Source organism: Barbus barbus (genome assembly GCF_936440315.1).
Source record: "Barbus barbus genome assembly, chromosome: 19".
NCBI classification, from domain to species: domain Eukaryota; kingdom Metazoa; phylum Chordata; class Actinopteri; order Cypriniformes; family Cyprinidae; genus Barbus; species Barbus barbus.
In genome coordinates this window covers 23,822,892-23,849,613 of record NC_136747.1, presented here as the reverse complement: position 1 = coordinate 23,849,613, position 26,722 = coordinate 23,822,892, and the positions used below count along the sequence as shown (strand labels likewise).

At 36.1% G+C, this 26,722-nt stretch overlaps 3 protein-coding genes across 3 annotated transcripts; 1 reads left to right on the top strand and 2 right to left on the bottom strand.

The window, feature by feature from the left end:
- Positions 1 to 1,538: 1,538 nt before the first annotated feature.
- On the bottom strand, positions 1,539 to 11,087 carry oscp1a (organic solute carrier partner 1a). Its single transcript, XM_079441087.1, has 12 exons — positions 10,837 to 11,087; positions 10,175 to 10,204; positions 9,608 to 9,762; positions 7,771 to 7,938; positions 7,460 to 7,540; positions 7,183 to 7,286; positions 6,862 to 6,990; positions 5,866 to 5,935; positions 5,535 to 5,680; positions 4,694 to 4,754; positions 4,100 to 4,221; positions 1,539 to 2,587 (listed from the first exon to the last, which is right to left on the bottom strand). The coding sequence occupies exons 1-11, from the start codon at positions 10,946 to 10,948 to the stop codon at positions 4,102 to 4,104; spliced, it is 1,176 nt and encodes a 391-aa protein (XP_079297213.1). The 5' UTR covers positions 10,949 to 11,087; the 3' UTR covers positions 1,539 to 2,587; positions 4,100 to 4,101.
- Positions 1,545 to 2,581, bottom strand: LOC306884862 (U7 snRNA-associated Sm-like protein LSm10; the record flags this gene model as incomplete). The annotated part of the gene is made up of 1 exon (XM_079441088.1): positions 1,545 to 2,581. One exon carries the CDS (start codon positions 2,579 to 2,581, stop codon positions 2,219 to 2,221), a length of 363 nt encoding a protein of 120 aa, XP_079297214.1. The 3' UTR covers positions 1,545 to 2,218.
- A 6,232-nt stretch (positions 11,088 to 17,319) lies between the features above and the next one.
- On the top strand, positions 17,320 to 26,180 carry LOC306884854 (endoribonuclease ZC3H12A-like). The gene is made up of 6 exons (XM_079441079.1): positions 17,320 to 17,479; positions 18,218 to 18,787; positions 21,328 to 21,467; positions 22,781 to 23,015; positions 23,104 to 23,204; positions 23,866 to 26,180. The coding sequence occupies exons 2-6, from the start codon at positions 18,252 to 18,254 to the stop codon at positions 24,783 to 24,785; spliced, it is 1,932 nt and encodes a 643-aa protein (XP_079297205.1). The 5' UTR covers positions 17,320 to 17,479; positions 18,218 to 18,251; the 3' UTR covers positions 24,786 to 26,180.
- The last annotated feature ends 542 nt before the right edge of the window (positions 26,181 to 26,722 follow it).

The following is a 26,722-nucleotide window of genomic DNA, read 5'->3' as shown; positions in this document are numbered from 1 at the left end:
TTAACCTCTTTTACAAGAGAGAACTGGCCACGGTAGCCATACAGTAAGACAATTTTAAATTACAAGTACACATTACAAAAATATTTAAACATATCCTCTCAACAAAAACAATCACAAGCTTCCAATAAATTCACAAATAGACACATATTTATCTTTTTTTTTGGAAATAAGTCCATGCCCAAGGTGCATACGAAAATGCAGTTTTCAGGTACGTTAAAAAGCAAACACTTGGAAGAGCATAGCTGGTAATTGCCAGAACAAAGACAAAGAAGAGTACAAAGATAAGCTGGAAGTTTACCTAACATTGCTTTATAGATAAAAATGTACCAGTGCAGTTTTCTATGTATAGCTAATGATGTCCAACCCACCATCTTATATAGAATGCAATGATTACAGGATTTGGCATTTGTAATAAAATGTAGTGAAGCATGGTATATCGAAGCAAGGCTTGTTAAGGTAGAGCCTGCATGCATGTATAATATATCACCATAATCAAGCACAGTTAGGAAGGTAGCTTCTAAGTTTCTATTTGGCATTAAAAGTAAAATTAGATTTATTTCTATAATAAAAGCCAAGCTTTAGTTTGAGCTTCCTGATTAGATTAGCAATATGTACATTGAATGAAAGTGTATCATCAATCCAAATGCCCAAGTACTTGTAAGAAAGTACTCTTTCAATAATTTTACCATCAGATGTAAAAATACTAAGATTATCAAGTACTTGTAACTGAGCTTTTGAAAAAAAAAAAAACTTTGTTTTCTGTGAATTTAAAACTAATTTATTACTAAGCAGAGCATCTTCCAGTGACTGAAATGCAATCTGAAGCTCTTTCACCACCTGTGTCATAGATGGAGCAAGTGTATAAATAATAGTATCATCAGCATAAAAGTGTTTTTGTTTGTTTTTTTTTTGCTTACACAAATCATTTATTTAAATAGAACACAAAATAGGTCCCAAAATGGAACCCTGGGGGACCCCTTTAGATATATCAAGAAAGTCAAATTTGAGATCCTCCACCCGAACACACAGAGTCTGATCTACCAAAAAATTTCTAAACCATTTCAGTGTTCCTGGTCCGAAACCAGCGCTGCTAAGTTTGTTTAGCAGCAATTCATGATTCACTGAATCAAACGCCTTGGATAGATCCACAAATAAGGCTGCGCAGTGCTGTTTTTTTTATCCAGGGCACCAATAATATAACTTAACACTACCATAGCAGCAGTAATGGTAGTATGGCCAATTCTAAAACCAGATTGAGAAGAGTTTAAAATAATTATCAAATAAAAACTGTTGATGGATGATGGATTGTGGACAAATGATGGATTTGTCTCTTACAGACATGCAGATTTTTGTTTTACAAGACATTAGTTGATGTACTGGAGTGGTGTGGAGTACTTGTGGAGTATTGCAATGTTTTCATCAGATGTTTGGGCTCTTATTCTGACAGCACCCATTCACTGCAGAGGATCCATTGGTGAACAAGTGATGTGATGCTAAATTTCTACAATTCTATTAGGATATAGAGACAAACTCATCTACAACTTGGATGGTCTGAGTTTATTTTTCATTTTTTGGTGAACTACTACAAACTAGAACTAATTTGATGGCTCATTATACTGTATGGTTATAATTCAAATTACTATGTACTTATATATCTTTATCCCCAACAGCTTGCCATGTTAGAAGATTACTCTCCAATCCAATCTGCGACTGTTCTCTTATTCATTTATATGATCATCTGAAATTATTACCAGTCCTGATCTTACAAAACTTTTGCAATTAAAAAACATTAACCAAAACAATCATTATACGCCAAACAATGTTTGAATTGAACAAATAAAGGCTGTAAAGTACCAATATTTGCATATAAACAATTATTGTGATTAAAATATAGTTGCGGTTGAGAGATAACTGACATCGCAATTAAGAGAACAAATATTAAAAGTAAAAAGATGAGTTGTTTAAACAAACACAATGTCAACTTAAGGAACTCATCGATCAATGGTTATTTCACATGCAAACTAAACAGAAATAACTTTTCCCACACTTTTCCTGGAGATGATATTCAGAGTTCTTTCAGTCAACAACTACAAGATTTTCAAAGTAAACTATGCATTACATTTTGCTCCATGATTGCATTAGGCCTATTTAATGAAAATGAATACTGTGCATTACAAAACCATATATTTGCAAGACAAACATGAGTTTCTCATAAAAACTATTTTTTCTTAGAGTATTCTTTGCGTCCACCGCTTGCTCCAAAGTTTCGCACGCGGTGTATTTTGGCGAGCTGGGTCTCTATTGTCTCTGTAATCTTCATGTGGTCTGGGATGTGGACGTAACGCACGTTTCGGCCCGTGATGAGCAAGTCGTCCATACTGGACACGCGTCCACGTCTGTCCCTGTACAGAACCTTCTCCAGCCGGATGTTCATGAAAGCGTCCACGTTAATAACACGTCCCCTCGCCGTGCTCTCATCTCGCAGGTCAACTGTGGTCACCTGGCCATGCAGCCCCTGCAGGAGAATCACCAGACTGTTCTCAGCGATGGTGCATTCACGAATGAAATGGCTCACGTCCATGTTCACCTGTGCACAGAGAAGTCATTAACATGTGGACAATGTCATCTGTCTTACAGTGTGAGTAATTTAACAACCCTGCTGACAGATAAACCACACATTGCATAGGAAAAATGCAAATTAGGTTTGTTGTCTAACCAGGTGTAATCCAGAATGAAAAGCAATAAATTTCACTTTTACGGATAAATATGGATATATAACAAAATATCAAAGTATTTAAAGCCATTTTAAAGCACAAAAACATAGTTACATTTCATATATATACACACACATAACTTATATACATGTATTTTAGAAAGCTGGGTCTCTACTGTCAATAACAAGTATATAACATACAAAACTACATGACTAACTTAACGTTATCCAGATAATGCTAGAAAAGTACTAGTATCGAGCGAAGTACTGTTCAACAAACAGTCGTCATTGAAAACGATACAAGTCACGAATCAATTGCAAATATTAACTTCCTTATTGAAGCACGCGAGATTTGTATTCATTCAGGGACGAAATAATTAAAAAAACATTTCATTTTGAACCCAGAATCAGTCATAAATTCCACTAAACGCATTTGTTTTATTACCTTGCTTTGTGTTGTCTAACATGCTCTAGCGAGTTACAAACGGAAGAGAAATTCGGGCTAGTTGTCTTATCCTTTTTCAGTGATTATTTCTCAGGGTAAATTTATTCTTGAAAGTCAGCTATTTCAGCAGTTGATCAAGAAGAAAGAGGCTCACTGCTGTAGCGGGGCACGTTGTCACAATGCTGTTGATCTGAGAATAGCTTTGTTTGATATATGAAATAACAATACTGTCTGGGAAAAGCAACATGTTTGTATTATATGTTATTTAATGGCTAAATCTGAACAGTAAAACAATGATGAATCAATGAAACAGTAAAAATGCCAAAGATAACATGCAAAAATACCAAACTATTGTGGTAGCTTATTATTTGCATCAAAAACAAAAAAACTGCTCAGTTTTGTGCTGACTTGGAAAACATAATATAGAGAATGTCAATAAATAAATAAAAATAAATCAAACCCATGCGACATCTTGCCCCAACCTGTCATAAATGAACACAGTTCAAGATTTCAGTCTTTTTATATTGAAGATGATATTGTTGACACTTGTCTGGATGTATGTTGGTGTGGTTTTCTGTCAGCAGAATGAACTCAAAATGCTCGGCGTTGCAATGAAACTAGATCAACAGATAAATCAGCCAGTGTACATCAATCAAATAAGACATACTAAAGTGACATTATAGATGCAAGTGTTTTTTATGAAGACAAATTCAGAAGAAACCGTCAACATCAATAAACTATTTTTTCAACCAGTTTAATGTTTAAAACATCACATCATTTAGGAAATCATAAACAACCCGTTATAGTGCGATTTTTGCTCCCTGCTTGTTCTTAATCATGTTTTTGAACGTATAAATGCCAGGCATTTCCAAACCTACCATATTTTTCTGTAACCTTTCAGAATTACCACATGTATCTCAATGACTCACTGAGTCACTGACCTTTAGAGCTCATCCATCATAGCCAGCAAGTCGTCCCCCTTGTTCCCGGTTCCCTCTGTCGGGCATCCCCCTTCATCAAATTCTCCTGCTATGCGTGCCAGCTCAGTACTGGCCAGCCGATCCTGAGAATACCAAGGTAGACATTTTTTAAAAAGTGATTTATATTGAGCCATTTACTGAAACTAATTGAGCCATTTACTAATGTGTTAATACATTATTATTAGTAAATTCAATAATGTTAAAAAAAGTCAAAATTATCTAATGATGTTGTTTGAGATCACTACAAACTCAGTATGTACTTATATGTACTTAACTGTCTAGGGCAGGTAATGCTAAAAGATTATTCCAAACTCTTAAAACATTCCTGAATTAGCAGGAACAAGTGTGTGGTTGTGTCTTTTGGTGTTAACGTCCCCAATAACTTAAATTTGAATGGAATTATGCCAAAAAGCTCTAAGTTAAGCTCGCCCTGGAGCAATGCTGGAGTTTCTTAGTTAATGATAGTAGATTTTACTTGTAGCATTCCCAGCCCTGGGCAACAAAATAAAGTAAGACGAGGACATGAGCAGATTTGTAAAGTGCATGACACAGCACCTGCGTGGCTTGTATGTTAATGACTTTAGATGACTGATGCCCCGTTCCTTCTGAAATTCCACTGAAAAACATTTTAAGAGATCGGTTAGTTACAATAACAAAAAATTTTACCTGTGATTTTCAATCAGCCCTTTGTGAAAAAAACAACAACAAAACAAAACTACATACTACCCGGCTTATTTTGCAAGACATTTGCAAGTTTTGTTTTCTATATTGGATTGTAGGTAAATATCCAACTCAGCCAGCATATTTTTTCTTATAAAATATCTTATTATTATTTCGCTGTGAGAAACCACTCACTAATGAATCAAACTGAATCGCAAACAATTTCAGACCTTTACGAATCTGGCAACACTACTTCTTTTCTGAACAGCTGATAGAAAGAACATGACTTGATTATTGAAATGTATCATACAAATTATTCTCAGGTCAGTATGTGCTAATTCACATTCACATATAAAGATTTACTAATATTGGGGCTTGTACCCAAAAATGTCTAGCAACACTCAATATTGTGTATGTGGGTTTTTGCCATTTTGTATTATTTATTTTTTTTGTATGTATGCCTCTATAGTTTTTATTCATTTTTATTTTAGGTTGAGTTATTTTAGTAGTACATTATTAAACTAAATGAAAACTTGGCAAGTTTTTTTTAAATTGTAGTTGAAGTTCTGAATAAACTTCAAATGTAATAATGTAAATGTATTTTATTTCATATATATTTATATATAAGATCCAAAAAGTATAAAGAAGCAACATAAAAGTACAACATAAAACCAAGCATGCCTTCGAGGCTGTGTGTGGCTTGTTGCAGGATTATGTCTGGATTAGTAATGCTTACATGCCCTCCTCCTCCTGGTCTAAGGCTAACAGGTTCACTTTGAAACCAGCGTCCACATTCAAGAGTTTCTGCACCTCCATTCCTCCCATCAGTTTAGCGAGCAGGTTGAGTTCCTCTGTGGCCAGAGGATTGGGTGTTGTATCTGCCTATCCACAACATGTTCAGATATTCACACAAAAACACAATGACATCCAGAAAGAAAATTTCAATAAATCTACATGTTATCAGTATTATTATATTTTATATTATATTTATTATATTAGCCAATTTGTTTTCGTTAACATGAGCTATATTCTTGGAATCTGGCATGATGCCTGCAGTGAGGGTGTACCTGCTTTGGCTTCATTTTGCTGTTAGATGTGGTTGATGGATCCATTTCTTCAGATGAGGGTGTGCCGTACCTGTACAGAGGTCAACAGAGATTCACATATACATACAAACATACACATATATACATGTATGGCTGGTAAGATTTAAAAAAAAAAAAGTTTTAAAGAGTCTTAAAATCCTCTTCACTCACAAAGCCTGCATTTATTTTATTGGAAAAATAAAAAAAATATTATTACATTTTAAAATAGCTTACTGTCCTCCACTTGAATGTATTTTAGAATGTAATTTATGCTTACTATTTTTGTGGAAACTATAATATATATTGCCTACACACTCAAACACACACACTAGGGCTGTCAAACGATTAATCGCAGGATCCAAAATAAACGTTTTTACACAATATATATGTGCGTACTGTGTATATTTATTATGTATATATAAATACACACACATACATGTATATTTTATGAATATTTATACATAATTTATATTATATAAAAATATTTATATTTTATATATAAATATAAAACTTTTCTTAAATATATACATGCATGTGTGTGTATTTATATAATATAATAAATATACACAGTACGCACATATATTATGTAACACACACACACACATATATATATATATATATATATATATATTTTTTTTTATATATATTTTTTTTTTCTTTGAGTAAAAAGGAAAACATTTGGAAAACATTTGTAAAGAAAATATTTTTTGTAACAATGTAAAACTCTTTTCTGTCACTTGATTAATTTAATGCATCCTCGCTGAATTAAATTGTTAATTTGTTTAAAAATATATATATGTATTATTTGTATTGTATTATATTAAATAATTCTATTTTTTAGATAGCATGGTTAATTTGATTTTATGTTACATTTTAAATATATGTAATACATAAAAAATATACTGTATGTACTATATTTTGTTTACATGGAATTTTAAAACCATTTTCTAATTCCTTACTACTTATTTTGATATTTACATGTTGGTGCCCAAAAATGTGACCCTGTCTCCAGAGAGGTCAAATGAGCCCTGGCGTACAGCACTTGTGTAGCTTCCTCCGCTAGGAAACCTTGTCCTCCTCACCTCGCGGCCTTTAGCATTAAAACACCTGTGAGACAAGAATGTTTAAAGGAATTCTGAAGGAACAAAGTGACTGTTTGCGTATGGGTGTGTATGACTGTGACAATGTGATCTTATTTCCATGAAACCTCTGTGTTTTCCAGTGAAAATCTACTGATGAAGAACTCACGATAAGAATATAAGGATCCTGCCTGTGACCCCCGACCTTCATCTGCGTTACCTGATTAAACCAGGAACCTCAAATCCGTAAGGCACCGGCCCTGAGGTCTGCAGTACAAAATGTCCGTTTGGGTTCTGGATTTTTTCTTTCAAGAAAATGGAGACCTGATGAAAGAAATGCAATCAGTAAGTGTCACTACAAGCACATGACAGAATGACTACGCTTGAATGTTTTTACAAAAAAATGACACGGTAATGATTTGCATGCAACCGTATGATCTGGCAGCGATCCATTTCAAACACTAATGACAATAAGCCTTCATAAACAAACCACTTACCCTGATTTGCATATCTTGAAAGAGAACCAGCAGTGTATGTCGGATGAGTTGAAACTCACCATCGGATAGGGGTGTGTATACCTTAGAAAGATGTGCTTTTTAAATTTGGCAAGTGTGCACTAGAAATAGTAATAACATTGGCACAGAAAAGTAACTTGATGTGCCATGGATTTTAGATAGAATTACTTGATAACGTTCTTCGTTACAACATTTCTTTTTATATATTTTTACACATAATGAAACAAGATGTTTACACCACATTTAGAAACTAGGAGCCAGCTAGTTCTTGGTGGGCAACAGTGGACATTTACCTCAATAAGCTGCCTCTGGGCTTCGTTGATCTGGTTAACAAGGCTGGGATTATCCTTCACCAGTTCCTTGATGGTGTCCGTGTGGTTGAAGGTGATAAGCAGTAAATCTTGTGGACGTGGACACAGAACGATCTGATACTTAAAGGCCATAGTCATCAAATCGTAAAGCTACAATAAAGACAACAACACAAATTTACACTGGAAACTGGTAATAAATACAGACTGTGGACATTTTTGTGCCACATAAACTGAAAAATGTGCTATATGTGGTCTAAATGAACTGGTTTACTATTATTTAATATGACTGACTACATTTAAGCCATTGTATCTGGGTTGGAACAAGTAGAAATAACACCGTTTTATAGTTGCATAACACTGTAAAATGCTACTGGTTCATAGATAAATTAAATAAGCCTAAAAAAAAGATTTTCTGTTGTTCACAAGTATAATGTTCAGAAACACAAGCAATGCATTTTGTGTTTAATGCGTTTTCTCTGATTTGTTTTTATTTAAGTCACCATCCTGCTTGTTTTTGTTTCAGTAGATCTAGACTGAAAAAAAATACATTTATTCAACATCTTCCCAGCTTGCACTGGGGCATGAAACTTGATATTGTTGCATTATTTGCTTGTTTTGTTTACATTATATTTTTAAGCTGTTGATCATGGCAGATTTTGATAGTTGACCCAGAAATGGAAATTTGCTGAAACTTTACTCACCCACAGACCATGCAAGATGCAGAGGAGGTCATTTGTTTACTGGAACATTATGACAGTTTATAGTTAAGTATAGTAAACTTACTGATGGATTTGTTTCTTACAAACACACAACTTTCCACTTAACAAGACGTTCATTGATGGTCTGGAGTCATGTGAATAACTTGTTTTACATACTTTATTGTGATGCTTTTATCAGTTGTTTGGACTCTCATTTTGATGGCACCCATTCACAGCCAAAGACCCATTGATGAGCAAATGATATAAGGTTAAATTTCTGTTTCAGTAAAAAAACTGGATGGGTGTTCTGTCGATTTGTGCTACCCTGTCAGATTTTGCTACCTCCCATTAAAACGGTAGGTAGTACAATTCGACAATGAAAAATGCTACCTGTCAAATTATGATTTAGTCCACAACCCTAAACCTACCCTTACAGTAGTGTATATACAGTAATTATGTGTCGTATTCGCAATTGTGGATACAACTACCGGAAACCAAAAATAAAGATTTTTTTCTACCTATTAGATTGTGTTTTATTAACGTATACACCTACCCCAACCTTAAACCTACCCATACAGTAATGGAGATACATTAAATATTGTTGTTAAGTGTGAGAAAAAAGACGCAATATTGATGTGCGCATGCACAGTAAAGCCCTGGTAGGAAAATCTGATGAGTAGGATAAAATGTCAGGACATGGGGCCTGAGTGGGAACAAATTTTCAGCAAAAGTACGTTTTTTGATGAACGATTCCTTTAATTCATGGCAAACTGACGTTTGAAGTTCAGTCAAGACTTAAATGTAAGAAGCCATGCAAACGGTTGCCTAAAAGTATTGGTGTTTTTCAAGTAAAAAAAAACTAAACAAAACAAAACACACATTTATTTTAAAAAGCTGGACAACCTGTCCTACTTCTGGCCTGATGCATACATGTACAATCAAGACCATTCATTTTTATTATTTCTTAAAGCACTTTAAGGAATTATGTTTAATCTGAGTAAATCTTTCTCTAATAATGCATTTAATTACTGACACTATAAGAAAACTCAATGCAAACAAACAAACAAAAAAAGGAGTGTGATTCACAATTGTTTTTGCCTGGGGAGAGGGTGAGTTCATACCTTATCCATGCTGGCCGGGTTTAGACGCATAATAGAGGTGTGTGCTAGCCGTGTCAAAACTGTCCGCAGGGCTCGGTGGGAGTACAGATCCTGCGGCTGCAAGAGCTCTTCTAGAAAAGCCTTACTGAACATAGTGGCCACTATATCATTCATTACTACAGAAAGAGCATGAGAAAGATGAGTAAGAAAAAGAGAAACATTGAGGCAGGAGTCATAAATATCCCACAGAATAAAAACCTGTTAAAGTTTGCATTATGAAAATAATTTTATCAGTTAATTATGGGTTTGGTTATGAAATACAGACATTATATTAACCTTAATTTTCGATAATAAAATGTAGTATGATATGACCTTTTCCGATTATTGTTTGCTTTTCGTACATGTGCTCTGTTTGGGTGACTTGTATAATTATTTATTTCTTAAAGAAACCCCTTCGAATTTCACATTTTATTGATTCTTCCACACATGCTTTTTCTGTTACAGATAAGCTGCATGTAACATAAATCAAATATTTGGAACAAACTAAATAAGAAGGAAGGTAATGAATAATAAAAAAACATAATGTACCTCTTTTCCTGTCATCATCTGTCCAACGACCTGCAACAACAGAGCATTTAACCCGTGCTAAGGCCAAATTTCTGTTACATCTGAGCAAGCACTTCTCCTTCACTCAGTCTTACGACAGGACATAGTTTAGTGCAATTGAAAATTAAGAATGGTGCATGAATCTGTCAGTTAAGCAAAGTACTTTCTGACAGCAGCTGAGATCACATCAAATCATGCATGTAAATATATATTTCTAAAACGGTGTTATATTTGCATTATAAATATATCTTAAAGAGACATAGATAGATAGATAGATAGATAGATAGATAGATAGATAGATAGATAGATAGATAGATAGATAGATAGATAGATAGATAGATAGATGGCAAATATGCATAATTATTGGCATGACATAATGGGAATAAGAGGGACACTAATTGTGGAAGTTGTTTCTTGGTGCTGATTATGTCAACCTTTCATTATTTGCTTTTATTTTATTGTTTGCATTTAACGAGTAGTCTGGTTTTCCCTTTTTGCAGCATTTGAGAATCAGATGAATTCATATAATACGTCTTTTTTTAGTCTGTACTTTTGTTTTTATTTTCATAATACATTCATAAAACAGACAAAAACGCGTGAAGGTTGCACTCGTTATTGAAGCAGGATTCAGGTAGATATGTTACCTCTCTGAGTTTTATCATCGTGTTCATCCTGCGCTCGGAGGCGCTGATCCAGAATGTAGATCATTTCTCCGCCGAGGTTTATGATGAGCAAAGGAAGAGTTCTTTGAGACATGATGAATAGTTCTTTAATAAATCACAGGAACAAGTTACTGCAGTTGGCGCGGCGCGTGTATTTTTATTTTGTTTTATCAAGTTCATTTTCTTCGGCAATAAGCCGCTTCTAGCGGGGCATTATGACGTCACGTAATGCCACGCTGACCCGTGTCTCCTGCGCGCTCGTGCTCGCGCTCACACACCTGTCATTACAGGCGCGCGCGGTGGATGAATTATGGCATAGGAGAGAGCGGGGAAGTTGAGCCAGCTCTTGTTTCTAGGCAACTTTATTCAAAATTGTTGATATGTCCATCAAGTGTCACCCGGTGATGGAGAGAGGCCCGTGAAATAATTGGTAACTACATTTAGGTTCAAAAACTTTTTTTGTTGTTGTTGTTCAAAATTATTTTTAATGTTCAAGGACTCATGCTTTTTGTGTCTGAACAATTAGAGACAAAACTGAAAGAAAAGAAAAAAATCACAGGAAGTTATGAGACTGTACTGTTACATGATGTTAGCTCTAAACTGTTGGATGATACGAGTTTGTTAAAATGGTAGGAGTGGAATTTCTCTTCTTGTGTTCAGTTTTACTTCAGCATAATCAGTGGCACAGTTTAACTCAATGTGTCTCAATACCCTCTTCCTATTGGCTCAATTTACCCCTCACTGGCTACCCAGCCATATTTTGAAAGCAATTTATTTTAGATTCAAAGTGATTATTCCTAAAGATGCACCACATCCTGAAATGTATGTAGGCTACATATTTAAGTTGGATCCATTGTGGTCATGTGCTCACAAATCAAAAATATTTAGATGTTTTTATTTCCGTTTTTCCAGGTTATGAAACAACTGTAAAAGACTAGCATTCAAACATTTCAAATCAAACTTTTAGCTAACGTTTTTTTTTAAATAAATGTATAACATTTAAAATGTGACAACTTGCCCCAAGCTGACATTTAAAAACATCCTGCTGCTGAAAACACAGTGTACCCATTTAGTTAATATCTACCTTCCTCACATAGTAGGACCAAAATGCTATTCTTGCTCTTAAAAACTTTATTCAACTTTAAACTGACAGATGACTTTGAAGATTTCCATATGCCGTCTGTACACCATGAATGAATGCAAACCATTACAGGGCTCATTTTACATTGACTGTTTAGGCAAATGTAGTCAAATGCTGTATAACTGCCTCAGTTAAAGATGTAAAGTATATGGCAAGACTGCAAATATCACCATTTTCTTTGACTTGTTGAACTGTCTCATGCCAAGGCTTCTAATCTTCTACAAATTATATTGCACTAGTAAGTATAATTATTTTTTGTTGTTGTTTAAAAATCATGATCTAACACATTCCTAAATATGAAATACATGTTTTGTGTGTTTATTTTGCTAAATGCAAATGACTTTTACAGGGAACTCTTGTAAACATTTGGATTTCTCAAGGTATTACAGGTGATATTTGCTGTCAAGAGCATGAAACTAGCTTTTAATGATTGCACTGCTACAAATGTTTTACAATGGCAATGTTCAACAAAGTGACCAGTGATTTTAGCTCTTTTGAAATATTCAGAGACTCAAGATCAAATGACAGCCTAGATGATTATAAGCTTTAATAATTAACTCTTTTCGTCTATATCATACGATTATAAGTTTCATAAATAATTAACTCTGTTCATCTATATCAACTATCAATTTTTCAGAAGTATACTGTTGCAGAAGGAAACTAAAAATAATGGGAAAACTTCAGTACCTTTCTGTGCTTATAGTGTAAGTAGCATTGTGGTAAGAAAGAAGAATATGGCAAACATAAAATGAAACATTCTGAGAGTAAAGTATATGAGTGCCATTACATTTCCATATATTGAATATATTATTTTTCTGCAGGGTGGCTATCTTTACGTGTGAAGGTAAAAAACAAGTCAGCATCTCTGAAACTCTCAATTACAAGTATGTCAGTCACAAATGGATGAAGAAAATAGAAAACAGCACACTTCTATCGGCTATATCAATACCTGGAACACACCAAAGCAACAGATACTTAAGAACCTCCACACCCATGTTTCAAGCTTGGGGATTGCACAACCAACTGGATGCAGGCGTGCGTTTTTTTGACTTGCACATGTCCTCTGACAGCATCAAGTACGTTAATACTGGAAACGTCCAGGAATCAGAGACCCTTACTTATTTTTTAAAAACTATGGTGACGTTCCTTGTAAAACAGAAGAAAGAGACACTGTTGCTTAGAGTGACTCCAGATGAGGGTGCTGTTGCTCAAGTCACAAAATTGTTAAGGCATGATGAATTGTTAAGGCATGTGTGGAGAGGCAAAGAGATTCCAACATTGGGTCAGGTGAGAGGCAAGATAGTCTTGATTCAGAGTTCAACATTAAAATTAGGACTTTCTGCTCACATCACAGAATTGAATGCAGACATGGATGCAAAAGAAACACAAATGAGAGAAAATATCAAGCTAGGTTCACAAAAGTGTGAGCAGGAGATGATGCTTACATACACTGGGGCCAACAGAGAATCAGAGAAGCCACTTGAAATTGCAAAAACACTGAATAAACAAGTTGACGATTATCTCCTCGATCTTAAGGGAGACGCAAATAGACCACATTGTGTAGGTATTATTGCTATGGACTTCCCTGGTCCAAAAGTCATCCAAACAATCATCAATTTTAATGGCAAATTAGGGCAGGGGATACTGATTGTAGGTGACTCAGGTAGCAATGAAGATGTTGCTCAGCCTGATTCTGACATTTTTGAAAATTTTGACGAAGAAGAAACTTCAGCACAAGAAGAATCTCAATCTACAGAAGGTGGAGACACTTCAGCACAAGAAGAATCTCAATCCACAGAAGGTGGAGACACTTCAGCACAAGAAGAATCACAGTCTACAGAAGGTGGAGCACAAGAAGAATCTCAATCTGCAGAAGGTGGAGACACTTCAGCACAAGAAGAATCTCAGTCCGCAGAAGGCGGAGACACTTCAGCACAAGAAGAATCTCAATCTACAGAAGGTGGAGACACTTCAGCACAAGAAGAATCTCAATCCGCAGAAGGCGGAGACACTTCAGCACAAGAAGAATCTCAATCTACAGAAGGTGGAGACACTTCAGCACAAGAAGAATCTCAGTCCGCAGAAGGCGGAGACACTTCAGCACAAGAAGAATCTCAATCTACAGAAGGTGGAGACACTTCAGCACAAGAAGAATCTCAATCCGCAGAAGGTGGAGACACTTCAGCACAAGAAGAATCTCAATCTGCAGAAGGTGGAGACACTTCAGCACAAGAAGAATCTCAGTCCGCAGAAGGCGGAGACACTTCAGCACAAGAAGAATCTCAATCTGCAGAAGGTGGAGACACTTCAGCACAAGAAGAATCACAGTCCGCAGAAGGTGGAGACACTTCAGCACAAGAAGAATCACAGTCTGCAGAAGGCGGAGACACTTCAGCACAAGAAGAATCTCAATCTGCAGAAGGTGGAGACACTTCAGCACAAGAAGAATCTCAATCTGCAGAAGGTGGAGACACTTCAGCACAAGAAGAATCTCAGTCCGCAGAAGGCGGAGACACTTCAGCACAAGAAGAATCTCAATCTGCAGAAGGAGGAGACACTTCAGGACAAGAAGAATCTCAATCTGCAGAAGGTGGAGACACTTCAGCACAAGAAGAATCTCAATCTGCAGAAGGTGGAGACACTTCAGCACAAGAAGAATCTCAATCTGCAGAAGGTGGAGACACTTCAGCACAAGAAGAATCACAGTCCGCAGAAGGAGGAGACACTTCAGGACAAGAAGAATCACAGTCCGCAGAAGGTGGAGACACTTCAGCACAAGAAGAATCACAGTCCGCAGAAGGTGGAGACACTTCAGCACAAGAAGAATCACAGTCCGCAGAAGGTGGAGACACTTCAGCACAAGAAGAATCACAATCTGCAGAAGGTGGAGACACTTCAGCACAAGAAGAATCACAGTCTGCAGAAGGTGGAGACACTTCAGCACAAGAAGAATCACAATCTGCAGAAGGTGGAGACACTTCAGCACAAGAAGAATCACAGTCCGCAGAAGGTGGAGACACTTCAGCACAAGAAGAATCTCAGTCCGCAGAAGGTGGAGACACTTCAGCACAAGAAGAATCACAGTCTGCAGAAGGTGGAGACACTTCAGCACAAGAAGAATCACAGTCCGCAGAAGGTGGAGACACTTCAGCACAAGAAGAATCACAGTCCGCAGAAGGTGGAGACACTTCAGCACAAGAAGAATCACAGTCTGCAGAAGGTGGAGACACTTCAGCACAAGAAGAATCACAGTCCGCAGAAGGTGGAGACACTTCAGCACAAGAAGAATCTCAATCTGCAGAAGGTGGAGACACTTCAGCACAAGAAGAATCACAGTCTGCAGAAGGTGGAGACACTTCAGCACAAGAAGAATCACAGTCCGCAGAAGGTGGAGACACTTCAGCACAAGAAGAATCACAATCCGCAGAAGGTGGAGACACTTCAGCACAAGAAGAATCACAGTCTGCAGAAGGTGGAGACACTTCAGCACAAGAAGAATCACAGTCCGCAGAAGGTGGAGACACTTCAGCACAAGAAGAATCTCAATCTGCAGAAGGTGGAGACACTTCAGCACAAGAAGAATCTCAGTCTGCAGAAGGTGGAGACACTTCAGCACAAGAAGAATCTCAGTCCGCAGAAGGCGGAGACACTTCAGCACAAGAAGAATCTCAATCTACAGAAGGTGGAGACACTTCAGCACAAGAAGAATCTCAATCCGCAGAAGGTGGAGACACTTCAGCACAAGAAGAATCTCAATCTGCAGAAGGTGGAGACACTTCAGCACAAGAAGAATCTCTGTCCACAGAAGGTGGAGACACTTCAGCACAAGAAGAATCACAGTCCGCAGAAGGTGGAGACACTTCAGCACAAGAAGAATCACAGTCCGCAGAAGGTGGAGACACTTCAGCACAAGAAGAATCACAATCAACAGAAGGTGGAGAAATTCCAGCACAAGAACACGAATCTCACGCTTTGGGCGAGGAACATCATGCCCAAGTTGGCCAGCATCCCAGAAAAAAAATTGTTAAAAAAGTAAATTGCCACAAAGTTCACGCAAGACCACAAACATCCCCTTTACTTTAAACAATATTAGTGGAATGATTCATAGTGGAGTCTCTTTATAAACAGTTAGAACTTAAATATTGAATAGTTATAGATTTTTTTTTTTTTAATCTCTATGAACTACAACATATGTATAAGCAGCACTCAAATGCATTCTGTCAGTCAAATAACATGTACAAACATACATACAATACATTATTCATTATTTACATATCAAGTAGAGAAAGACTAAAGCAAGAAGGCAGGTGAGAGGAGACTAGTTGCAATCTATGCAACTAACTGTGGTCTGAGTCAGTGTTCACTTAGGGGTTTCCCTTTTTTTCAGACCACAAGAGAAATTACTTTTGACGCATACCAAAATGTTCATGATTCTGTATTTGTTGTTCTTTTGACATTTGCATGTCTTGATCCCAAGATAACATCAATCAAACGTGATTGTGTGAAAATACGTGGCTGTTGGTGAGGAACTAATAACCTGGAGTAATAGTGAGAATTTAAAAAAGCACCAAGATTACATACACCCTCACTTCTCACTGTCCTATGCTTTATATAGATAGGGGAAGTGAAATTTACATATGTAGAACATGTGAATTAATGTTTGCTCAATAACTTTTTGCCTGTTTCAGTTGAATTCTTAGAACAATTTCTTGTATTGTTTAAAACCAATAAATATATAAATAAGTTCATGTTGTTATTGTTATTATTATGATTTTATGAATTCAACAGTATCACACACACATATTAAAAATAATAATAATAAGTTAAATTGCATTAACGAAACAGACTATACATATACTTGGTAGATGCTTTGCAAGTTAATCAAAGACCTTTATCTTATAAAGAACTATTAAAATAGGTCTGGATGTTTCATTAGGCTATAGTTTCTTTAGATCATGTATCAGCTTATGGGTTCTGGGTTTTCTAAGAAATGGAAAGTGGAACTTAATGTTCTCATATGACATCAGTTCTCATATGATGCGTAAAACACTTGATTCTAATGGAAACTTTTATTTAAGTTAAGGAATAAAACAGGTACTGACTATAGTATCAACAGCATTCTTTTACAATTAACATATGCAGCTAGTGGGCACATTATGACTTAAAGACTAATATTTTTATAGAAATAAAAAAGTGAAATAGCTGCAACATTTTTAAAGTTAATTATTTTTAGATAGCTTTTGCCTTTTATGTATCGTTATATTTATATCTGCCTTTTATATATCGATTATTATTCTTAAGAGGAAGAAGAAAAATAAATGTGTGGCCTCCGTGACGTCATCACGGGCTTGCTTCCTCGTTTTGAAACTTAAAGGTGTTTCTCTCTCCGGTGTTTTGCTGCTTTGGGTTTCAACAGGAACAACACTTACACCTTATTACAAGAAGACAACAGCTCGAAACACCAAGAGAACGGATCAAGTACAGGTACGTGTAACGTTTGTTTGGTTTGTAACTTATATATAGGCTACGTACACTAAGCGATAGTTTCGTTTCTAGTAGTTGACATAGATATTTATTTAGTAACCTGATAGTAAACTGTTTAATACTTATATTGTGTAGAAATGAACTTTAAAGTAAGGGGACAGCGCGCGTCCATGTGCTGGAATGCGGGAACGCGCCTCAAATAAAGAAAATGAAAACAATGAAATAATGTGATGTCGCTGTTATAACTCAATATTTCATGATCTAAAAAGACTAAATGAGTAATGAGACCTGCTCATTTTAAAGTTAGGCAGTGAAGCCTAAAGTTTCACGTATCAAAATGATATTTCCTGTGCAGTAACAGACTCGATTTATTGATTTTATGGTTTGTTTATAGCGATTTACTACATATTATTATTATTTTTCTTTTTAAAGTATTTATATATTTTAACGCAAACTCATTCATGTTTATTTATTTTTGTAGATTTAATATATTTTAATAAAATATTGTTTATTGGAGAAAAAAAATCTATTGATTTATTTGGATTAATTGGTTTAAAATTCATAATTAATAGCCAAAATGTTTGAAATATTTACCAGATTGTGTCATCATGTAACTTCATTGTCATATGATATTTTAGATGATTAGATGTGTTGTAATGTTATTTGAGGCCATAAATACATATTTAATCAGCTGAATGCTTTGTTTATCATATCTATTATTACACATTGTTTAAACAGGTGACTGATAAAGACATTTTTTCCGGATGAAGAGATGAGTGCTGAAATCAGCACCATCCCCTCGTTACAATTGTATTTGGATTCCTTTTGGTCTTCCGGCGTAGGATCCCCAAACTGTGACGTGAACCCCACCAACGCATGGGTAACAGCACCCACAACTTTGTACCGCCCTCCCGTTTCCAGCAGCATTAGAATGGACCCGGCCCAGTCCAGCCTGACTCCAGATGAATCCTCAGAACTGGGTTCTGAGTTTCAGGTCCAGCTGGACCTGTTCCTCAAGCTGGGGTTTTCCCAAACGCAGGTCCGCGCTGTTTTCCTAAAACTCGGCCTCAACGCAGACACTAACAAGGTTTTGGGTGAGCTGATACAGGCTGCTGGGGAATCAGAGGAGAGAGAGGAACCAACAGCCTCCCCGGTGCTGGTTTCACGTGGGGATGCTTCCAGTAAAGTCCGAAGTGCCCAAAATCCCTGTCATAATGCTCCTGCAGTGTCAAGCGCTCCGGAAGAGCTGGTAGAGGATGAGGATGCACTCAGACCAATAGTCATTGATGGGTCTAATGTAGCCATGAGGTAAGTTTACTGTAAACATGGTGTGCAATAAGATTTTTTTTAAGAAGTGTTTACAGTGACATTTACGTCTCCCTTCTACCACTTTGCTATTGAAGTTGTTTACAGTAAATTTAAAAGTGATGTTGACCTTTTTCTTTGTGTCAAATGTTTAACAGGACATTTTATTTTGTAGTTTAAAAATCACAAGATTGATTTTTTTTGTAAAAGTAAAACCAAACATAAACTTTAAATTTGGAATAATTAGGATTTAATGTTTTTGAAAGAAGTCTCTTATGCGGCTGAAAAGTCAGCTTTGAAATCACATGAATAAATTATGTTTGAAAATGTATAAAGATAGAAAACAGTTCATTTAAACTGCGAGAATATTTCACAAAATGACCATTTTTACTGTAGTTTAATTAAAATCAAATGCAGGTTTGGTGGGCATGAGACAACTTTCAAAAACATTTTTAAAAAAAGCTTACACTTCCATTTAATAAGACTTTTTTAAAAATATATTAAAGCTGAAGTGTGCAATTCTGTGCCATTAGCATCAACAAATGGAACATCAAAAATGGCTGAGCAATATGTTGCCGTGTTGGGCTAATGTTTTGGAGTAATATTTGAATGTATTTACATTTTTGGCTTAATTACACTTGGTTATAGTTATATAGTTATAGTTGCAAATAATTATGATGATAAAACAACCAAGGAATATTCCTTATGTTATGGTTAAGCATGTTTGTTTACTGTAAAATAGATGAATGGAGTTTTAAAATTGAGACTTTCTATTTTTTGCCAAAATGTAAACCTTTTACCTTCAGCCTTCAGTAATTGTGTCATAGTTGAGAGGTGATAAAACCCAGTATTTCCTCATACATTTCAAGTTAATGTGCAAATCATTCCATTTCCTTCTTCTTTTTTCCCCCTGAAAACCGAGATGGATTTGTGTTTATGTAAAGGTCTACAACTTATAATATCTGGTTTTCACTAAAAGTGGATTAATGTTATTTGCCATTCTATTAGACAATCTGGATAGTATTTTGACACTTTTATTATTTTATTATTTCCACACTTTTTGCACATTGCACAATATTATTTTTCTCCTCAAATGTGTTGTGTAGGATTTGTTGAGTAATTCATTCCAAATGTCAGACCAGAACATCAGGAAGTTATTTGGAGAAGTTACATTATATGTTGCCAGAACAAACTATATTGATAGACTTTTTTTTGTGAGAGGACTTATTGAAGAATTCCACAGTGCCTACGTTTTTAATGATCTTTTAAAACCCTCCCTTTGTATTTCACCTGCATTTGCAAGTGGAGTCCAGATTTGCCCCTGCAGGCTCCTGTATGTGTCATCATTCCAGTATGCAAATAATCTTATATGCAAATCCTGTCCCCACCCTTCCTTCTCTTACTATCCTGAAGGAGAATGTCTGTGAAAAGAACGCTGTGTAACAGAACAGGCCCTACAGCATTGTAACACAGTGTCTTATTGGATAAATCTATTTTTGTTCCTATAAATCAGACGTTTTTAATTACCTCATAGAACAGACAGTTTTCACACCCTGTTCTGTTTATTATGGCAAGATCCTGGCTTGGATTTGAATGAACTTGACTTGTTTGTCAAATTAAATAGATTTTTATCTCTTTTGCGGTGTCATAAATCCTTTCCCTGATTTGGTGTTCCCTGTCAAAAATGAAGAAAAATCTCTCATTATGCTAACTTATTATCAAATCTTGTATTCAGTCTTTGTCAGCTTGATCATAGGTTATACACATTGGTCTGAGGTTATACACCTCAGTTTTTGAGTAAAAAAAATTATTTGTGGAAGAGATGTTGGGAATGTTCATTCAAAAACTAATGTTCATAAGCTCAGTTAAATGAGGCCTACAATCAGTTAGTTCCAAAAAGAAATACAAAATTAAATAATTAAATAAAAACATGTTGATAAAAAGATTTAATCCAATTCTTTGCAGTAATATAGCATAAGAAATTCATAAGCATTTTTTATACCGTTATAATCAAAATGCAAAGGTCAAAATGAACAAAACATGAGGGTTAAACAAATCTTGCACGCCTTTTTAAAACATTAAATAAATAAAAAATCAGTTTGTCAGTAGATAAATATATATATCAGTGCTGTATTTAGTTGTATTTTATTTTGTGATTTCACTGGAATGTGAAAACGTGATATAATTCAGCCATAATATTTCTCGCCATGAAAATAGCCACAGAAGCTGGAATGGCGTTAAACACAAACAAGCAAACAAACACTGGAATGTGTATTACTGCCCATTGTCACCTGTGACTAAGAAAGGAGCATAACAAATATTTTTAACAGGAAATAACCTGATATCTTAATGCAGCCACTGTTTCCAGCAAACCTGAAGAGAAATCTCATAATCTACTGAAAAATATTTTTCAGTAGATATTTGCTAATATGATATTCCTTATTTGGACAAAAGCGTCTTCTAAATTAATGTCTGTGCATACAATAAAATTTAACTAAACTAGTTGAAATTTACAGGTAAAATTGACTTTTTCTGTTTTGTAGTCATGGGAACAAGGAAGTTTTTTCCTGTCTGGGAATTCAGTTGGCGGTGAACTTCTTCCTGGAGCGGGGTCACGTTGACATCACGGTGTTTGTGCCTTCCTGGAGAAAAGAACAGCCGCGACCTGATGTGCCTATTACAGGTAAAGAAAAGGGAATGCACTGTGTGTCAGAAACAATTCCTGCTTTTCAGAAGGAATCACATTCCCATAAGCGAGGTCTGTTTCCTCTTAGCAACAACATGACTAAAAAGAGACCTGCAGACCTGTTATATTGGAAGCCACTCGAGCAAATGATGTATGAATGTTCAACTAAATTGCACGTGGAATACTGGCAATACAGTTCTGGTTTTTATGTCTGGTCTTCAATGTCAGGTCTCAAATAATAGAACTGGAAGTATGGGAAAACCCCGCATTGATTTTATTTGCATAGCTGTTTGAATGAAGGATGACATAAGATATATTGGCAAGTACCTGGGGTTTTTAAAACCTTTGTAACTTCCTTATAACACAATGAAGGCCATAGAGGAATAATACAACCGCTGCTTTTGCCGGGTAAGATGTACCAGCCTATTTGATCTGCATTGTTTGCCAAACCATCCTAAGTTTGACCTAGCTAGAGAGAAATAATGCAACCCTGTGGTTAGTGATAATTCTATGCATCCAAAAAAATAGCTGTAATGTTTATATGTCTTAACAGTTGACTATGTATGACTTTTAACTATGTAAATATGTGTAAGTATGTTTGAATTCCTGCTTCCCCTGAAATAAACTGTCTATGTGTAAATGGGCACTTGTCCAATGAAAATCACAAGCAAATTAAAATGCCAAGAATCTTTTTCCCTTGGGCTATTTGTTCCAGCTGGTACAAAGAGTAACTGAATACCAAGAAAACCTGGTTTAGTTTCAACAAAAATTGACTCTCTGTTCAAACAAGATCTGTCAATCAATGGTTATGTCAAATTAATAGTGTGTTACGCTATTAATCGCATGTCTAATAATATTTGCTTAGAAAATAAAAGGACATTACATAATTGTGGCAGACAAAAACATTTAATTTGATATTGCAAAAAGTGCTAGTAAATGTGAGTATATTGCTTGTTTTATTTCCATATCATGAACATAAACCTCATAAATCTCTAGTTTTTCAATCTGTCCAAGGTTAGCAGTAAAAAACCTGCTTTATTTATCCACAGACATCTTTAGCCATTGCATAGCTCAATGTTTTGTTTTAGCATATTGCATATTGAATTTTTAATCAAGGTAAAAGTAGTATGAAAAACTAGTCACTAGGCATTTAAGTCTACAAGTGCAAACGTGCATTTAGGTGTTACTGCAAGTTTAAAATGCATGACTAAATATGTTTAATTATTGTACAGATTTTAATAATTGACTTAAAATAAAGCAACAATTGTAAAACGCCAACAGAGTTTACATTTCATGAATATTTTTCTCAGATCAGCACATTCTGCGTGAATTAGAGCGGAGGAAGCTCTTGGTGTTTACACCATCCAGAAGGGTGGCAGGAAAACGAGTGGTTTGCTATGATGACCGTTTTATCGTGAAGCTGGCATATGAATCTGACGGCATCATTGTTTCCAATGACACTTACCGAGATCTCCAAGGAGAACGTCCTGAGTGGAAGCGTTTCATAGAGGAGAGGCTTCTGATGTATTCGTTCGTCAATGACAAGTAAGTACCATTGCATTTTGGTCTTTGTCAGCATAGGTCAAGTTGTTTGATAGCCCAATCTGATTAAATTCACAATGCTTTTGTGTAGGTTTATGCCTCCGGATGACCCTTTGGGAAGACATGGACCCACTCTAGACAACTTTCTGAGGAAAACTCCACGTATACCTAAGAAACAGCCCTGTCCTTATGGTAAGAATAATTTTTTTCCCCCAACTTTCATGAATGATTGACATTGTACTTCTACTTGTGAGTTCATGGGGTCTTGCTGTCACATGTTGGTGTAATTATTAGGGTGTGGCTTGACATTTTTATTTGCCATGGCCCATATAAATGGTATAACCCAGATACAAGGAATTAATAAACAATATACACTGCTGTTCAAAAGTTTTGGGTCGGTATGACTATTTTCTTTGTTGATGTTTTGACTTGTAATTTATTCCTGTAATGCAAAGCTGAATTTTCAGCAGATATTACTCCAATCTTCAGTGTCACATGATCCTTCAGAAGTCATTCTAATAATGCTGATTTGCGCCTCAAGAAACATTTTGTATTATTATCAATATTAAATACAGTTGTGCTACTTAATATTTTTGTGAAAACCAAGACACCAATATTTTTTTTTATTATTATTTGATGAATAGAAAAATCAAAATAACAGCATTTATTAAAAAAAAAAAAAAAACTGTTTTGTAACATTATAAATGTCTTGGTCACTTTTGATTGACAGTAAAACTTTTAAATGGTAGACTCCCAAACTTTTGAATGGTAGTATAGACCATGTCTTTTCTGACCACACAAGGATAGCATGTACTATGTGAACAAGAATTAAAATCTCCTGTTTTCAATGCAGGAAAGAAGTGCACTTATGGAATCAAGTGCAAGTTCCATCATCCAGAGCGAACCAAGCAATCCCAGCGTGCCCTGGCCGACGAGCTCCGAGACAAAGCCAAAATTTCATCCACACCGCACAAACCTCAGCCGCTTTGCAGTCAGAGTCCGCCTCTGGAGGAAGTAATGGAACAGAAACTCTCCCTGGATGCTGGATCTCTTAAAAAGAGTTACGCCAGTGAAAATGTCCTTGTCATTAAAGCAGCCACCCAGCCATCTCAAAGGAAGTTTCCTTTGAAAAAAGAACGTCGGCATTCGCCAACAAGTCTAGATTCCTTGCCCAGTGGATCTCAGGAGCATTTGGATTCTGGCTTGGGTTCCTACGAATGCCATTCTCCTGAAGCTTCCCATTGTGATCGCTACTGCGACCACAGGAAGTCCAAACCATCCAACAGTGGGCGGCATCGCTACGTTCCACCCAATAGCCAACCCTGCAGTTGCTGTTCCTACCAATCCCCCAGCACCAGTGGAGCCGCTCATCACCATAGCATGGGGCTGCCAAACTCAACAAACTCGGGTTACACTCAACCCCGGTATCACTCCTATGGAGGAGGTCCAGTTTACCCACCTGTTAACATGTCCCAGTATTCATTTCCACACAGCAGAGGGCCTCCTCCCCAACAGGGCTACTGGTCCGACCATTATGGTGGCTATCCTCCAGCGTCCCACAATGCCATGCAGCCAGAGAGAGGACATGGACACTGGTCGCCCTCCAATCACAATCCTCAGTGGTCCGAACGGGAGCAGGTGCGGAAGAAATTACTTGCAATTTTCAATGCACGTTTGGTGGACAGAGCCATGGACATGTTCCCATATCTCCTGGACCCACAAAGACTGGCTGCAGAGATTTTAACCCTTCAGTCTCAGGATGGGGCTTTTTGATTGACCTTTGTTGAAGGACTAGATGACAAGACAAAGATTCTGCCACCAAAGGTGTTACAGCCGCAACCACAAGAAGTGATTTCACTGGAGTTTGTTGCGTAATTCAGTGTAGCTCCGCCCACAGTGAAATCTCATTAGTCTACAATCCTGCTGTTTTTGTCGTGCTTCGTTTGGCTTTTCAACAAGGACAGAAAAATGACTCCACCCACAGTGAAATCTCATTGGTCCACAGTCCCACTTCATATCAGGTTTGTTCCGATTGACTGTTTTTGTGGAGTCATGCAAGGTTTTTCTTTTAGCGAGAACACAAAAATAATTTTTGTTGGAGTCTGTCACAAAATGCAGTGTAGCTCCAACTACAGTGAATCTCATTGGCCCACAGTCCTGCTATACATCAGATATATTCTGATTGGCTATTTGTGTCAAGTCATTGGAGTCTGTCCATGTAGTGTAGCTCCGCCCACAGTAAATTCTCATTGGTCCACAGTTCCGCTTCACATCAGATTTAATGTTCTGATTGGCTGTTTTGTCAAGTCATACAGCGTTTTGCTTTTAGTAAGGACAGAAAAAAGACTTGCCTCTCAAAAAAAAAAAAATTGCATTCCTAATCAGGACACGTTTTGAAATAAGATTTGAAAATAGACATACTAATGTCTACACAGTTTTAAAAATACAGTTATAGTTTAGTAGCTATTTAATTTTTGGGATGAAATTGACTCCATTCAAGCCATTCAGAAGATTTTATTTCTGTTGTATTTTTAATATTGTTAGTTGACCTCTTAACTATGGTGAATTCACTATTGGTTATATTAACCAACAGTGCATTTTCCATCTTGCTGTGGTTCTCAAGAGTTTAATATCAGTTTTGTTTCATTGTTTTTGCAAAATATGCAATCATATTTGATAATGGAATAAGAAATTCTCAGATTTATGTGTGGAAAAACATCTTTTTTTGTGCTTCAGGTGTTATTATTTGTGGTTCTGCACGATTCGCGGTACCGTGTATGTTGAATGTGTTGGCACCGTGTGCCGTAACTGACATTTGTTAAGCAGAACTACCACAAAGGTAGAAGAGTACGCTCCCTTTGGTGTATTTTGTTCATAACTTATAAAATGTCCTCAAGAATGCAAGCATCCCCGGTGTAACTTGACATCATTTCTCAAAGTTCTCAAAGGTAATTGCTAAAAGCATGGAAAGTCATGGAACTTTTGGTGATTCTGTTAGTTTGTATTGAAGCTGTTTAGAGTTTAAAAAGGGAGTCAACAATACGAAGTAGGCAATTTTTTGCCCTTTTTTATTTAGTTGTATGTTCTTTGCTCATTTAAACATGTCTTTGCTTTTTATGCTGTATATCATATTATGAAAATAAAATGCCATATTTATATACACATATCAGTATTTGACTTTTATTTGACTTCCTTGTGTTGTGCATAAGTGGACGTAGGTTTATGACAAGCAAGAGCAGACCTGACTTTTAGAAGTATTCGTGCTGCAGGCGGCGATCTCATTTTTGAAAGATGCATTCCACAAAAATCACTGTTGCCTTCTAGAAAACACCTGTGTATATGCTTCTATTTACAGCAGACAGATTTCACACCACCTAAGTATAGAAACCACATGACAGGCATTTTGACTCTATGGTAATTAGCCTAGTAGAGATCTTATCCACCAACATCTTGAAGTTCTTGAATTTTAAGAAACCTTTAAGTTGCATGGAATGAGATTTCATTTTGAAAGAGCAAATGTTTCTTCTCCCAGAAAAGCTAATGGTATTTATTAACATATTATTGGCATTAGTAGTCATACAGGACAACTTTGTTCTTTATTTTACTTCTCAACTCAAGGGATACTTGTAGTGAAATTCTCAAAATAAAAGTTCTATTATAAAAAAAAAAAAAAAGAATTGATAAAACAATGACATGAAATACAGATCTTT